This window comes from Tiliqua scincoides, chromosome 1 (genome assembly GCF_035046505.1).
Source record: "Tiliqua scincoides isolate rTilSci1 chromosome 1, rTilSci1.hap2, whole genome shotgun sequence".
NCBI lineage: Eukaryota > Metazoa > Chordata > Lepidosauria > Squamata > Scincidae > Tiliqua > Tiliqua scincoides.
The window spans coordinates 105,066,425-105,081,978 of NC_089821.1; the positions used below are offsets into that span (position 1 = coordinate 105,066,425).

General features: G+C 41.6%; 1 protein-coding gene across 6 annotated transcripts in view; it reads left to right on the forward strand.

The window, feature by feature from the left end:
- Positions 1-15,554, forward strand: part of UBR3 (ubiquitin protein ligase E3 component n-recognin 3) — a 133,435-nt gene that overhangs the window by 114,819 nt on the left and 3,062 nt on the right. For all 6 annotated transcript variants that reach the window (XM_066612171.1, XM_066612165.1, XM_066612167.1 and 3 more), the window contains 6 exons: positions 5,494-5,618; positions 8,988-9,095; positions 9,257-9,382; positions 10,913-11,092; positions 12,489-12,698; positions 15,292-15,431. In XM_066612171.1, coding sequence (XP_066468268.1) covers positions 5,494-5,618; positions 8,988-9,095; positions 9,257-9,382; positions 10,913-11,092; positions 12,489-12,698; positions 15,292-15,431 — 889 coding nt within the window. The remainder of the gene's footprint in view (positions 1-5,493; positions 5,619-8,987; positions 9,096-9,256; positions 9,383-10,912; positions 11,093-12,488; positions 12,699-15,291; positions 15,432-15,554) is intronic.

A 15,554-nucleotide genomic window follows, 5' to 3' on the forward strand; every position in this document is an offset into this window, starting at 1 on the left:
CCAATCAACTGAAGGTTTAAAGAGATAGGGAGAAATTTTGTTCCAGAAACCTCAGTGGGCCAGAATACGGCAAAGAGGAGTACTACAAAAAGAGGGGAATTTGTTCCAGGAAAAGGGTCATGGAGGGATACATCTGTTTCCAGGGCAGGCTTCCAGTTTGTTTACGAGAGTTAACAAGGAACCAGAATTACTTCTGCAGTTACCCACTGTGGTAGAGAAGGCCAATGCCACTTTAGCTTATTCTAACAAGAATGTGAGTTAAAATCAATGGCGGACCTGCCATTGAATAAATGGGACAAATGCCCCAGGCGTGGAGCCTCGTGTGACTTAAGGACTGCATGGGAGCCTCCTGACACGATCAGAACCTGTGTTTCCATTTTGCTTCAGTTTAAAGTGTTGGTGAAGTTTCAGGAGGCTTCCCTGATGTGTCCTAGAGTTGCTCAAGGTTCCATGCGCTCCAGGTACGTGGAGGGGCAGATTAGCCCACAGAGGGGGGCCATCGTTGACCTTTGCCCCAGGGTGCAGGGCTAGGGAGGTCCCCGACTGATTAAAACAACAAGGAAGTTGTCATACTGGTCTCTTCACCATCATTTGGAGTTCTTTATTCAGGTCCGGATATCCCAGCTGAACTAACATATTGACAAGTCGAAAAGAATTCACAGACAATAAGCCAAAAGTGGGTCTAGAAGACAAGTTCTGTGTGGGAGTTTGGAGGAAAGTGGGTGAGGTTAGCCCCAGAGAAAAGGAGAAAAGGTTATGAATAATTATGATAAATTGAAATACATGTTTATATGTATCTATGCTGATTAACAACCCAATCCTGAGCTGCCCGGTGCATGGGGCTGCAGCGGCACCGAAAATGGCTGCAGCTGCATCTAGTGCGCTCCAGGCAGCTGCTGCCACCTCCCTGAGAAAAGGAGATTTTCGTTTCCTTCCCCCAGATAACCCAAGTAGCCCCACAATGGGGCTGAAGGTCGACCCAAAGGTTCACATATAATGAAGAGCCTCTGTGTCAGGTAGCCAGCCCAACATGGAGACTTTGGATCCAGTGGAGCAAAGCTCCACTGGTACTGCCTCCCTCCCACCCTGTTGCCTCCCCATCCTCTCTATGCCTCCCCTCACCCCGGAACGCCGCTGCCCCCCAAGCCCCCTCCTACATCTGCTGCCCAGTGGTCCACCCAGCCACCGAGCAGTGGAGGTCCGTTGCTCCACTGGCACTAGCCCACTGTCAGCCAGCACTGCCTAGCACCAGTGCTAGGGCCTGCAAACGTGCATTACAGCACTCCTTAGGATTGGGCCCTAAGCCAACATATAACCTTTCATCACTCACAGTAAAATAAAGTACTGAAGCACTTTTTAAAATGATTGACCAATACTAAACAATAAATGTTCAATTACTAATCAGTCAGTCACAGTTGGTATCAAACGACAAAACTGCTTTCTTCAGTGAAATCACATTTTCCTTGGGTGTATGTTTGACAGTATAAAACAGAAAGGTCATATTTCCTATTTCATTTACCCAGTGTGTTAATGTCCACTACAGAATCCTGAATATATAGGTTATCTGAGAATTTGGTCAGTGAAGTAGTGGCATCCCATTCTTCCTCAGTAAATAAAGATTTAGTGAAATGTTGGCAGTGTGACCATTTAGAGATTAATTGAAATAGTTTTCCCCCTCTCTTTTGCTTACTAGACAAGTGGTTTTTACTGACGTTGTAGCCTTGCAGCACATGACATTTAACTTGATATTTACTGGCAGCCAAACAGGATATGCTGAGTTTGTTAAAAGTGGCTTTATCTGAAAGTGATTCTTCAGAGCACCAGTAAGATTAGGAGTTTCTGAAGAGTGCATTACAAATTATATTTGTCTGCAAGGTTTTCTGAAGACTTACATTGCTGCAATAAAAACTAGTCCCCAGATTTTCAGTGTGATGCATCTTTTCATTCACCTGACTTGTCCTACCACAGCACTTTTAGTAATCAGAGCAGGGGATTCAAATAATTGTTTATTTTTGAAATTGGTACCCTGCTTTTCCATCACTGCAGAGACTCCTTGGGATAGTTGCAATAATTGTAAAAACAATAACAGTCCAGTCCTGTGCATGACTACTCAAAAGTCCTATTATGTTCAGTAGGGTTTACTCAGAGGAAAGTGTGAATAGGATTGCAACCTGAGTTGCATTTCAGTAGTCCAAATTTTAAAATGCTGTCGTCGTAAAAATATAATTTAAAATAATAATAATAATAACAATAAAGCAAAAACACCATATAACAAGTAGAAGAATAGGCAGTGGTGTCACTAGGGTTCGCATCACCCAGTACGGGAGGCCAGCGCATCACCCTCATGCAGTGGGCGGGGCAACACTCCAGGTGGTGGGCATGGTGATTACCTACCTACTTACTTACTAACTTACTAACACCTTATTGGAGCAGTTCTCAAACTTTTAGCACTGGGACCCATTTTGTGGAATGACAATCTGTCCAGGACCCATCATAAAGCAAATTAAAATAATTATAAATAATTAAAGTAAAACAAATAAATAAGGGGAAGCCAGCCCTGTTCCACCAAGTGAATTTTCTCTGTAGCCTGCCCGCAATAACAACTCTCCCCTAAAAAGAATCAGTAAGATTTTCATCCCTACCCTTTACCCAGTTCAATTTAAGTTCTTTTATTTCAAGCATATCACTATCAGGACCCACCTGGCATTACAAGTCTGAGAGCCCAATCCTATGCCTGTCATAAGAACAGTCCCACTGGATCTAGCCCATCTAGTCCAGCTTCCTGTATCTCACAGCAGCCCACCAAATGCCCCAGGGAGCCCACCAGATAACAAGAGACCTGCATCCTGGTGCCCTCCCTTGCATCTGGCATTCTGACATAACCCACTTCTAAAATCAGGAGGCTGCACATACACATCATGGCTTGTAACCCGTAATGGATTTTAACTCCAGAAACTTGTCCAATCCCCTTTCAAAGGCATCCAGACCAGATGCCATCACCACATCCTGTGGCAAGGAGTTCCACAGACCAACCACATGCTGAGTAAAGAAGAAGAATACTAAGAAGTAAGTCCCATTATAGTCAGTGGGGCTTACTCCCAGGAAAGTGTGGATAGGATTGCAGCCTAAAACAGAAAAAGATTCACCTTACCCTGTCAAACCTGTTTCATTCTTTCATTCTTTTTAGGGGGGGGGTCTGCCTTCTGGAGCATTTGTTGAACTCCATTTGCATCGAATCAGGACCACTCTGTTGGCCTCACATTTCACTTTGCCTGACCTGCCCAGGAGCCAAGGCATGTTCGCTTACTTGCGAGTAAACGCGACCATGTGGCTTAGTTTCACTTTCCATAGGGCTCAATACATTCACCAGCTTGGAGGGAGCGACCTCCTTCTCATGTGTTTTTGGGGGGCTGCATTCATTGGATCAGGACCATTTTGGTGTCATTGGATTCCTCTCAGTCTGTCCTTTCCGACGGACTAAGGCAAGTTCCCCTACACATGAGTATACGCGCGATATGGCTTGGTTTCACTTTCCATAGGGCTCCATGCATTTTTGTTCTCAGGTTTTTTGACCATAACTTTTGATAGAAAGTTTTGATAGAAACTTTTGATATTTCACTCTGGTTTTTTGCATTGCATTCTGCTGGAAATTCTGCATCAAATGGTATACAACACAATGGGGTTACTCATAACCACCACAATTTTAGCGCATCACCCCCCAGTGTGCGTCACCCAGTGTGACCCACACCCCCCGCGCCTCCTAGCAACGCCACTAAGAATAGGACCTTCTTGGTAGTGGCATCTCAGTTGTGAAACTGCCTCCCCCCAGAACAAAGAACTGCTCCCTTTTTGGAGACCTTTCGGTGGGCCCTTAAGTCGTTTTTGTTTAGGATAGTTTTCGATGCCTGGCCTGATTCACTAGCATTTAAATTTTTTAATTGTTTAACCCAGTAGCTCTCATCAAGTAATTCTCTGTTTTTACTGTTTTATTGTTTTTATTGATTACGGTTTTAAACATAAGCCACCTCAAGCACCTTCAGTGGGAGAAAGGCAGGATAAAAATTCATTAAATAAACAAGCAGAAGGCCTGGTGAAATAGTTGGAACAAAGTTTTAGAACCAGCTAGCAACTGGAACATTTTCTCTTGAGGGAGAGAGTTCCAAGCTGCTACTAAAAAGGCCCTGCCTCCTGTTCCTTCTGCTTGTACCTTGCTTAAAGGTGGGACTTGAAGCAAGGCCTCAGATGAAGAACAGAGTACGTGGGAAGATATGTGTGGGAGAAGCAGCCTTTTAGGTATCCACATGCTTAGCTGAAATATTTTAAAGTCCATGATGGACTTTAAAGGTAATCGCCAGCACCTTGAATTGGGTTTAAAAACATTCTAATAACCAGTCCCGATTGCAGAGCATGGGAAGGTAATGTAGTCAGACTGACAGATCGCAGAAAAGGACCTGACTGCCGTATTCTGAGCCAGTTGAAGTTTCTGCACTGTTTTCAGGGGCAACCCTAGCTGGAATGCAGTACAGTAATCCAAACATGATGCCACTAGGCAGGCACTGAGCACATTGGCCATATCTGCTTTCTTCAAAAGCAGGCACAGCTGGCGCACCAGCCAAAGATATACAAATGCATACCTAGCTTTAGGCAACACTTGATTCTTCAGCATGCAACTTCATCCAGAATACACTGAAGTCCCATGTCTGAATATGCTGACAAAGAGCACCTTTCTCTTCCCTGAATTAAATTTCACTTTATTAACCCACTTCCAGTCCTTGCCTGCAGCCAGACATTGGTTCAGACTGTACTCAGCCTTTCTAGTCCTGGATGCTAGAGTTGGATGTCATCTGCATATTGACAACACCAAACTTCTGGCATGCTCTGCATAGCCCATTGTTTAAAGAACCTGGTATAGGAAGGAACAAGCTTGTTCCATTGCACAGGCTCTTTAAATGAAGAAGGAAACGTGAAGCATTACTGGAAGTAGCAAAGGAAGGAGCCAGATAAGGGCTGTGGAGGTTTGGTGAGGCAATGGTACTGGCAGAGTGGAAAGAGATTCTATTGGGATGCCTCAAGCCCAGTAGCTTCAACTTGATGTTAGGCTCTCATCTGTTTATTTTAAGTGTCCATGTTTTTATTGTTGTGCACTAATTTAATGACATGCACGATGCACAGGATAATGTTGTGTTTAATCTTTATTCCCAAGATATGTCTTGCTCACTTACTAGTACTTTGTACATAAAGATGGTGTTTAAAAGAATAAAATTGATTTAAACAAGCAGGGTTAAATGCAAGACTTTTGTCTAACAGATATGACTGTTTTGATATATTTTATAGGGTATTATGCATAGAAAATGTGGTGTGGTGCATCTGAGATTTGGATAACTCAACTGGGGAAAAATTATTTGCGGATTTATAGTGTGTGCAGTTGGCTATTAAAATGTGGACTTAATTTGAAATGCCTGAATGACAGCATCTGTTTTTGTACTTTTGCAGAACACTTTACTTGTATCATAAAGGTGCTCTTCACGTTGCTATATATACAAGCGCTTGTCGCACTTTCTGCTAAATGCAGTTCTGAAGACAGGGTGACGTGGGCGAACTCAGGAGCGCTGAAAAAGGTTTGTTGATTTATGAAAAAAGTGTAAATTGACTGTTCATGATACCGTTCAGTTCCCAAGTTATGCACAATGAAGTCCCTTGGACTCCCCTGGAATCTTCTGCGTATGTGACTCTGTTCTGCATTGTGCCTTGCAGATGTCTTTCATTCTCTCTTCTGTCTTTCTTTTGGTGGCATTGTATAACAAGACCATTTGGCAGCAGGCAGAAGGTGCTATACCAGAAGTGAATGCTTGAAGCCTGCCCCATTCCACCACCACTGAGGGCTAAACTAGATGTGATGTTAATCATGTCATTTGGCCCTACTTGTTTGTCCTTTTTAATGTAAAAGGAAGTCAGAAATATAAGCAAATCACTTCTACATTTCATGCAGGATTTGTTTCTCTAAGGGCACAATCCTAACCCCTTATTGCAGTGCTTTCCAGCACTGACATAAGGGCAATGCAGCTTTGAAGTAAGAGAACATTCCCTTACTTTGAGGAGGCCTCCGTGAGTGACACCCAACTGCAGGATGCAGCACATGTCCCATTGGCAGCACTGTGCCATTGCTGGAAAGCACTGACATATAAGGGGTTAGGAATTGATAGATACTTCTACGGTTATACATTAGAGACAGTAACCTAGAAGGAGATACAAGAACTATCTCTTTATATTCTTTGACAGTCAATTTGATAAATATGGCCTGCTATTTTTTTACCCTTGATAAGATAAAAATAGTAGAATAGGTCAGGTTTTTATCTGAACATATCTTTAGAATGGTCTCACTGCTGTCTACAATGAAATATACTGTTACATGAAAATATGGCATATTTTTGAGCTGCACTCTTCATACTAAAAAAAAATTATGCCTTGACACAGAAGAATAAGTCTGCGATGCTGCCTTATGCTGAGTCAGTGGCTCTCCAGAGTTTCCAAGCGGGGTTTTTCTTAGCCCTACGTGGAGATGCCAGGATTTGAAACTTTTGTGGGCAAAGCATATACTCATAAGCATATGACACAATTCTTCCTGTGTCCACGATCATGGCAAAATAGGATTGGGGAATGCTTCTGGCATTTTAAAATAATATGTAGTTTTTGTTTTTTTAAAAATATGTAAATCTCACCATAAAGCTTTACAAATAAGAGAATACATATTGCAACATGCATCCAAAAAGATTCTTCAGACTCTTCCTAAAGGCTTGTTTGTATTCAGAGATATTTTTGACCTTTTAGATAGAAACCTTCTTTCAAATTGTAAAAATCCCTATTGGAATTTAGTATTGCCTGCCTATGTAAACCGCCTTGAATAAAGTCTAAGGAGAAATCTGAGGACCAAGAAAGGCGGTATAGAAATACCTGTATTATTATTATTATTATTATTATACTCCTTTGGAACATCTGATCATAATGTCATTTTACAAATTCCTTTAAAAGTCATGTAAGAGAGAGGCAAGCTTATACTACACTTACACTTATACTACACTTACACTACACTTACAGTTCTCTGTATCACATACTTCACAGCTACCAGTGGCCCCATTGATACTGGATTGCTGCGAAGCAGGGGTTGGAGCTTTTTTCACTCCAGAAAGAATTCTGCTGAGTGGTGCCACGCTGTATGGGTCCTCAAGTTGAACTTGGTTCAACTCAGTTTCAAAAGTAGTTTAGTATGCAGCTTGGTGCTGCAAATACATGAATGAGGTTCAGAAAAAATAAGGCAAACACCTCCCTGGATGCATTGTCACATTGTCCTTTTAAACATGTTGTTCCTTAAAATTGCTAAACCAAATAGTACAAATTTGTGTCTCCACCAAATCAGCTGCTCAGGTTTACCTATTATTCACACTATATTTCTAAAACATGTCAAAAAGCCACTTGTTGTGCTTCTTTTTGCTATGCCTTCCCCTTGGGCCTCAGATTTGCTGCTATGCCTCCATAGCTACAGATTTGATGCCATTTCCTCTTCTGAGAAAGTGTTCTTGGCTGAAGCTGTCCATGTGGACAGCCATCCACCTGTCCCTCTTCTCCTCCTCAGCTGTATGCTTCCTTCTCCCTAAATGGAGCCTGGTAAATAGAGAAGGCCACCACCTCTAGCAAAGATTCACTGCACCTGCTAATGTTGTTTAAAAAGGTGAAGCAGCATCTTGGTTACCCAAGCAACCCAGTAACTACTTTACTCTCTGCCAGGTGCGCCCCTTCAGGTTGCCCTTAAATTACCCTGATGGCTTTCTCTTGGATCATGGCAAGCAATGGGGGCGTGAGATCCTATTGGGAGAGCCCCATGCCACATCAAACAAAACAGCCTATTTGTTATGGAGTGATCAAGAAGTTGCAGTCCTTAACCATGGGAATTGGCCCTTTGACTTGCATTTAGTGTCACTAAGGGCCCAATCTTATCCAATTTTCCAGCACTCATGCAACTGTGCCAATGGTGTATGCTGTATCTTGTGAGGGTGGGGCCTCGTCCTTCTCCTGGAAGCCTCATCAAGTTAAGGGAACATTTGCTCCTTTACCTTGGGGCAGCATCACGACTGCATCAATGCTGGAAAGTTGGACAGGATTGGGCCCTTAGTTCATTATCTTCAACTCTAAGTAACTGATAGAGTTGTGAAATTCCCTTCCTTTAGAGTTGAGGACCTCACTTTCCCTGTCAGCATTTCAGTGGGGTAAAAACTTGTTTTGCCTTGCCTTTTGCTTTAGCCTCCTTTGTTGTAGTTTGAGTTATTGATTTATCATTGGGTGTTGCTTTTACTGTTACGTGACTTTATTGCTGTATTTACTGCTTGTCATGTTTTTATTGTACAGATATTTCTGTTTTTAAATACACTGAAAGTCACGTTGGGCACCCTTTTCTTAAGGGGAGGGGCAGGTTCTAACTCTTTCAAATAAAATATTTAACCTGATATAAACTTAACATATTTTGTTTTCCAAGGTTGCTTTGATTTTGCATAGAATTCTGACCCACTCTAGAGCACCGTGCGCCCTCTAATGCAAAGACAAAAATATTGCTGTTCTTTCCTTTATAGCATTGGTTTTCAACTTTTTTCATCTCAAGGCACACTTACAAAGCACTAAAATTGTCAAGGCACACCATCAGGTTTTTGGCAATTGACAAGGCACACCATGCTGCCAGTGAGGGGCTCACATCCCTTATTGGCCTTACTAATAAATGACATTCCCCCAAATTCCTGTGGCACACCTGTGGACCACTCATGGCCCACCAGTGTGGCATGGCACAGTGGTTGAAAATGGCTGCTTTATAGAGAAGGAAACTATGCTTTCATTGGAACTTCTGCACCCATAAGGAAATACTATATTTGGATGACAGCTTTTATCTTTGTTTTACTTTAATTGACCTTCATGCTGATATTATGATTTTCCTTTAATCACAGAATAACCCTAATGCAGACAAGTCTTGGGAGGTATTACTGAGCCATGTGATCAGTGAATTGTCCAAAGCGAAGATCTTTGAGCAAGAGGAAGCTGAAGATCTACCCATGGTATTTACATATTTTGATTTGCCACCCATAGCTTAGGTTTGTAATAACTAAAGTTTTAATTATGAAGTTTGTCTTTTTGATATATATTTTTTTAATTATTGCATGTGCAGGAATGAATATATACTGTCAGGACTGACTTATTTTTTTAAATCCTGATATAGGACAGCACTAGTGGTTGGTGCCCACACTCCATAGACACTTATTTGCAGCAATTCTGCCTGCCTTTCCTCAGGATCACCAGCCTTCTTCAGCACCATCTCTTTGGAGGGGAGTTACCCAGCTGTCAGGTACTATGAAAAGCAAATTTATTAAATCTGTCATTATAACACAATGTATACCAACCGACACTGTCTGTCCAACATGCTCTTTTATCTATGAAATCTGTATATTCAGTGCATCCTGCAGATAGAGTAAATCTATTTCATGGAGAAGAAAGGTTTAAATTTTTGGTAGTTTTTTTGTATGATATCTGTGATAGAGTTGGGGGGTGTGCCCTCGGTGCCCACTTGTTACCACAAGTGCATCAGATTCTCCCGAGCCATTCCACTTCCACTCTGAGTACACTCGTGCACCACTTAACAGGGATGTGAACCAACATCTCTGTTGTCAAACAGAGCTTGACATAATGCGAACCTCTGGAGGCGAGGGCATGTTCTGCTCCCCCCCCCTCCACGCACTACCTCTGCGAGGCTTAGAATACTGGAGTCATGTGAGAGATGCGGCTTCTGGTTTCCTGGAGGAAACCAGAAATTGCGCCTCTTGTGCGATTCCAGCATTCTGAGCCTCACAGAGGCAGCACATGGACACATGTTGCCTCTAGGAGGCTCAGAAAAGCCTTCAGAGACTTAGGGGCTGCGCCCAGGTCCAACCACATGACCAGTAGCAGCTGTCGCATATGCGACTTGTTGCTGGCTGGAAGGTCATTAAGGGACTCACGCCTGTGCACCCAACTCCAAAATCAGAGTAAAAGTCTTAGTACATAAGAAACTGCCACTCACATCATAGTGAGTGGGCTTCTCAAAGTCACTACACGACATGCTATACAGAAAACAAGAAAGTTAGTCTAAGTATACACTACTCACAAGTAGTACCTACATTCAACAGTGGTTCCATTTTGATGTTCACAGTGACAAAACTTTTGGTGGCCGATGCCAATCCACAAGGGACACTACTCCAAGGCTTAGCCCATTTTTATAGTACACTCTTACCCCATGAGGGTCTCACACTAATCATATTTCCCCAATTATGCTGAATTGTGCCTGGTCAGCTCATATTCTTGACCAATCAGAAACTGCACATAGCCCTCGTACTGGCACGATCTTATGCATTTGCACCTGTGTGATCTCCTGGTGCTTCTCCTCTCTCTTGTTTCAAAGGCCATTGGCTCTTCTCAAGCTTTTCTCAAACTCCCTTTCAAACTCCTACTTCCTTTTCTGTTAACACTTCTAACACACCAGCATTCTTCATAACTATGTAGTTGGTATATCAAAGGGCATTTGCATCCTTTCACATCACACTAGTATGTGATGTTGGTATCCACATCAAAGTACTTACCCCTCAGTTATTGTGAGCTTGTACATTGTTACATTACTAACTTCTACATATCTCCTTCTAATTCTATAACCCTCTAAAATATAGTTCACCCCATCACAGTATGCTTCATAGATCTGCATAAAGGTGAGTTCATGCATTCAGACTGACAGCATTGTTCATCAGCAGATGCAACATCACAGATCACGGCCTCTGATAAGTTCTTGGTTTGGCTCCCATTTTGAATTTCTACACTTCTGACTTTTTTCCTCCTTTTTGCTTAAAAGGAAGATGAAGAGTTTACGGTACTTGCCAGCTGCCTGGGTTTGTTACCATCTTCCTTTCAATCAACCCATCAATTCTCCAGTGCCTCTTGTCTTGATTGGCCAGTGCCAGCCTTTGACGTAGTATCCCAGTGGTGCTCAGAATTGGCTTTATTTGCAGAAAAACACCCCACAAAAGTAAAGGTAGGTAAAGAGCTTTGCAACATAATAAAAACAATACTTGTCTTGTTGATTTATGAAGCACAATTGATCAAATAATATTGACATGAATTATAAATCTCCTGTATGCTGCCCTTGCTGCCAGTTTTTGTATCAGTACTAAGTGTGTATTATTATTAATGTTTATACATCTTTCAGTTAAAAAAACAAGGTAATAGAATGATTTACAGAGAAAATTAAATAAATGGTCCTCTGTCCCAAAAGGCTCCCAATCTAAAAAGATGCAGAAGAAACAGAAGCATTACTAGGCGTTTATGAACATATATTATTATTATTATTATGCCAGTATGTTTGTATGTGAACTGCACCATATGTTGTATAAAAACTAAGCAACCACTTTAAGATTAAAAGTCTAAAGAAGCAATACATGCTAAATGCTTTCTGGTATACACACCAAATACAAGTTGGCCCTCAGTATCTGCAGGGGTTCCATTCCTGGAATCCCCATGGATGCCAAAATTCGCGGATGTTGAAATATGTTGATTTGGGCCCCTTGAAACCTCCAAATGTGACCGGAAGTTGTTCTGAGGTCCGCAGAGGCTGTAACTTTGTACTGATTAAGTTATTACAACAAAAAAATAGATAACATGCTTTCTTTTTCAGACTTCCTGGGGAACATTTCTAGATCTGATCTCAAGGAAATCCTGCATATTACCTGTGAAACCCTAATATCTTGCAGAGGACCCTGGGGTGCTGTATTCTTGGTTGCAGTCTCAGTTCATGTGGGGATATCAGCAAGGCCTAGTGGGCTTAGCTGTCACTTTTCACAAACTGAGAATGCACCATAGAACATGCCCAACACTACTGTGTAGCTGGCTTTTTGTGTATGTGTTTTTTGCAGGGCAGTTCTGTGCAGGAACCATTACTAATTTTCTTATTAGCAAGAGCCATGGTTTCTTAGGAATACAGTATGAAAAAAATTGCTCTAGAAAGACCAGAAGGCTAACTTAACATCAGCTGAGTTAATGTGATGTATATGATAGTGTTTGACTAATGCTTCATTCAGTATAATAATTTATATCCTAGTAATCTTTTATAATCTGCCAGCTAAACTGCTCAATACTTCAGATACACACCAAATGAATCCCAGTAGTGCAGGTAGCAACTTTGTGTATCTACTGTAGTACACAATAACACAGGACCACCTAACAACCACTTGATTGCCGATAGCTTAAATGTTTTAGTGTAGACTAGATCAAACTTCCTTCTTCCCTGTTTTTGTTGATTTTTCTGAGAAAAAAACATGAGTGAGCCTTGATCCTTGATGAAGCAGAAACAGATACATGGAAGGCATACAGATTTTCTTCTATTAAAATATGTGGTGAAATATCAAGTATCTAATTTTTTTTCCTTTTTTCAGATGTTAATTATACAGGAGCCTAAATGGGACTTACCACGCCTCCTACAGTTACCTGAAAATTATAATACTATTTTCCAATACTATCACAGAAAGAGTTGTTCAGTCTGTTCCAAAGTTCCTAAAGATCCTGCTGTTTGTCTAGTTTGTGGCACTTTTGTGTGCTTGAAAGGACTTTGCTGCAAACAACAGAGCTATTGTGAATGTGTTTTGGTAAGAGATTATTAATATCTGTTGCTGGAAAGTGGTGTTGAAAGGAAGTGCCCCTAAGAATGCTTTTAGTTGGTTGCTGTAATCCAGGGATCCCTTGCAGATGGTCCACTGTGTATGCAAAGCTCCCTCACACATTTCAATGCATGAAATGAAATGAATGGTGCAACCTACTAGTGCAAAAGTCCTCTGTTTGCATCACAGTGATGGGAGGGCTGTGGTTCCAGGGGGATCCTGATGCTTTGTATTTTATTATGAAGATTGTGTAGTTTATATTGATTTTGTCACAGTTCTAGAAGTCCTTTTTGTAGACACAACTGTTCCTCTTTTTACTCAGGTACCATGTGTGAGAATTCAGTTTAAAGTGGGAGTTCTAAAAATTCAAGACATTGCTGGTACTAAATGCTACTATTGCTGGTAACTTTAAACACCAGTTACTGCCAGCCGTGAATAGCTAGTGCAGTTGCTTGAAAAGTGCTCACCTACCTCAGCTGCATCCTCTTCCCCCTATCTCAAGGCTGTTTATGGAACTGTGGGGCAGATGGAAGGGGTTCTAACTCTCTCTACTCCTTCCCTTCCCCTTGCTTTACAGTCCCATTCCTTTGGGCAATGGGAAGGGAAGTTGTGGCAGCTCTTCCAGGTCCAGCATAGCCCATTTTCCCCATCAAAGACTGAAGTGGGACTACATGTCCTAGCAGCCTCCGAGTGCAAAAGTAATGCTCAATGTATCATTTTCAGCAAGGGAAAGGCCACTGAAAATGGTTTCCCTTCTAGAGAGTGGCATACTTGTAACTCCAGTTACAACATGCCTGTGCAAAAATTTTATATAGTGCCAGTTTCTGGCACGTTGGGGAAAAAATTGCCAGTCTATCACATCAGACAGCTTGAGAAGCATTGCCTTAGATCAGGGGTGTCAAACTCATTTCATACAGAGGGCCAAATAGCATTCATGATGTGTGCTGAGGGCCGGAAGTGATGTCATTTACCAGGAAGTGATGTCATTAAAAAGGTCATAACAAAAAATAAGTACCTCACTTAGAATTCATTAGCTTTAAATGACAGAAGAGGAAGTATCAAATCTTGATCGTATTTCAAGATATGGGAGAGCACAATTTTCATGTGGGCTGCCCTTTTAGCAGAAACACCTCAGCATTGCTCAGCAGTTGAGGGCTTGAGGGACAGATAAAAAGCTTCCACAGGCCGCATCGGGGCCCCAGGTCTTATATTTGACACCCCTGCCTTAGAGGATCCTTACTGAAAGGTTGGGTGCAAGAGTCTAATTTTCACAAACTGTATCAGGAACGATCACATTAGAATTTCTTGTATGAAGATTTTATTATTAGATAGAAGTCTGGGGCTGCAATCCTATTCACACTTACCTGGGAGTAAGCTGTATTGACTATAATGAGACTTAGTTCAGAGTAGACAAGCATAGGATTGTTTTTTCTTTGAAGAGCGCCTTGTCAGGAAACTGCTGTGAGGAACAAGTCTTTGCCTCTCCCAGTACTGTCACTTCATAAAAACCCAGATTTAATAACAGGTCATTATAAACCCATATTAATTAATCCATGTCTTTGTAATCAACATTTCTTGTCTCATATTTTTACCACGGTTTAAATGCTTTTCTTGGAAACAAACCCTTTATGTTTCAATATAACTTCCATATAGCTTTTAACCATTTTAATCCTCTTGGTTAATATTTGGAACTCATATGTACTTTCAATTTGCAAATAAGTCTAACGACAGTATCCATGAAGGGGGGGGGGTTCCTTTCTGGAACCCTACAGATACTACAATCTGTGGGGGTTGCCATTTAAATGCCTTTAAAATGAGAAAATTTCCAAAATCACATTTCTTACCTTCATGCACTTAAACTGCTTTGTTTCCAAGTCCCTTGGGCCTAAAAATGGCTTAGAAGCCATGCTTCCAGGTCACGCAGAGGTTCCTTGCTTCTCCCAGCGTCACAGCAGAATGTATCACATTTTAAAGAAATTTAAGAGGCATCACTCCAGTGTCCATTGGCACCCACAGTGAGTTAAAATCTGCAAATACCGGATCCACGGATACCACGGTCGCCATCATTGTTTATTATTATTGTTCTTAAAATACAGAAAAGGCAAGGATCAAATTGTTTACTTCAGTGTTTCTCAACCAGTGGTACGGGTACCACCAGTAGTACTGGGAGGTGGTGTCTGGTGGTACCTGTGGGACCCCTGAACACTTGCCACCTGGCTGCAAGACCTGGAATGTAATCTAACAAACAGCGGTAGGAGGCTTGGTGGGCAGAACTCCAAAGCATGCTTTTCTGTGCTCAAAAAACCCCTCCTGTCCATCCTGAGCCTCTTTCTGGTGCTTGTTGCATTACATTTGGCCTCCCAATCTGCAAGTAACTGATGATGATGTCATCACCAGTTACTTCCAGTGGTACTTTGAATAGGTGACCTTGTGAAGTGGTACAGTGGAGGACAAATGTTGAGAAACACTGGTTTACTTGATTCTGAAATTAAATAATTGGCAGTTTGATGCAAAATGTTGTTTGTTTCTTGTAAAACCATTCACCAGAATACTTATTCTCTTTTTCTAAAAAAAACTTCAGCATTCTCAAAACTGTGGTGCTGGAACAGGCATATTCCTTTTGATCAATGCATCTTTAATCATCATCATTCGTGGTCATCGTTTTTGCCTTTGGGGTTCTGTGTACCTGGATGCGCATGGTGAAGAAGACAGAGATCTCAGGTAACCCTAATAATACAGACAGTGTATTAGATTGTAGCTGTCAAACTCTAATTTAGACAGCCCTCTTCTGAAAGATTCAGTCCTATATATCAGGCTCCTGGTAAATCAGAAAATAGCAGTGTG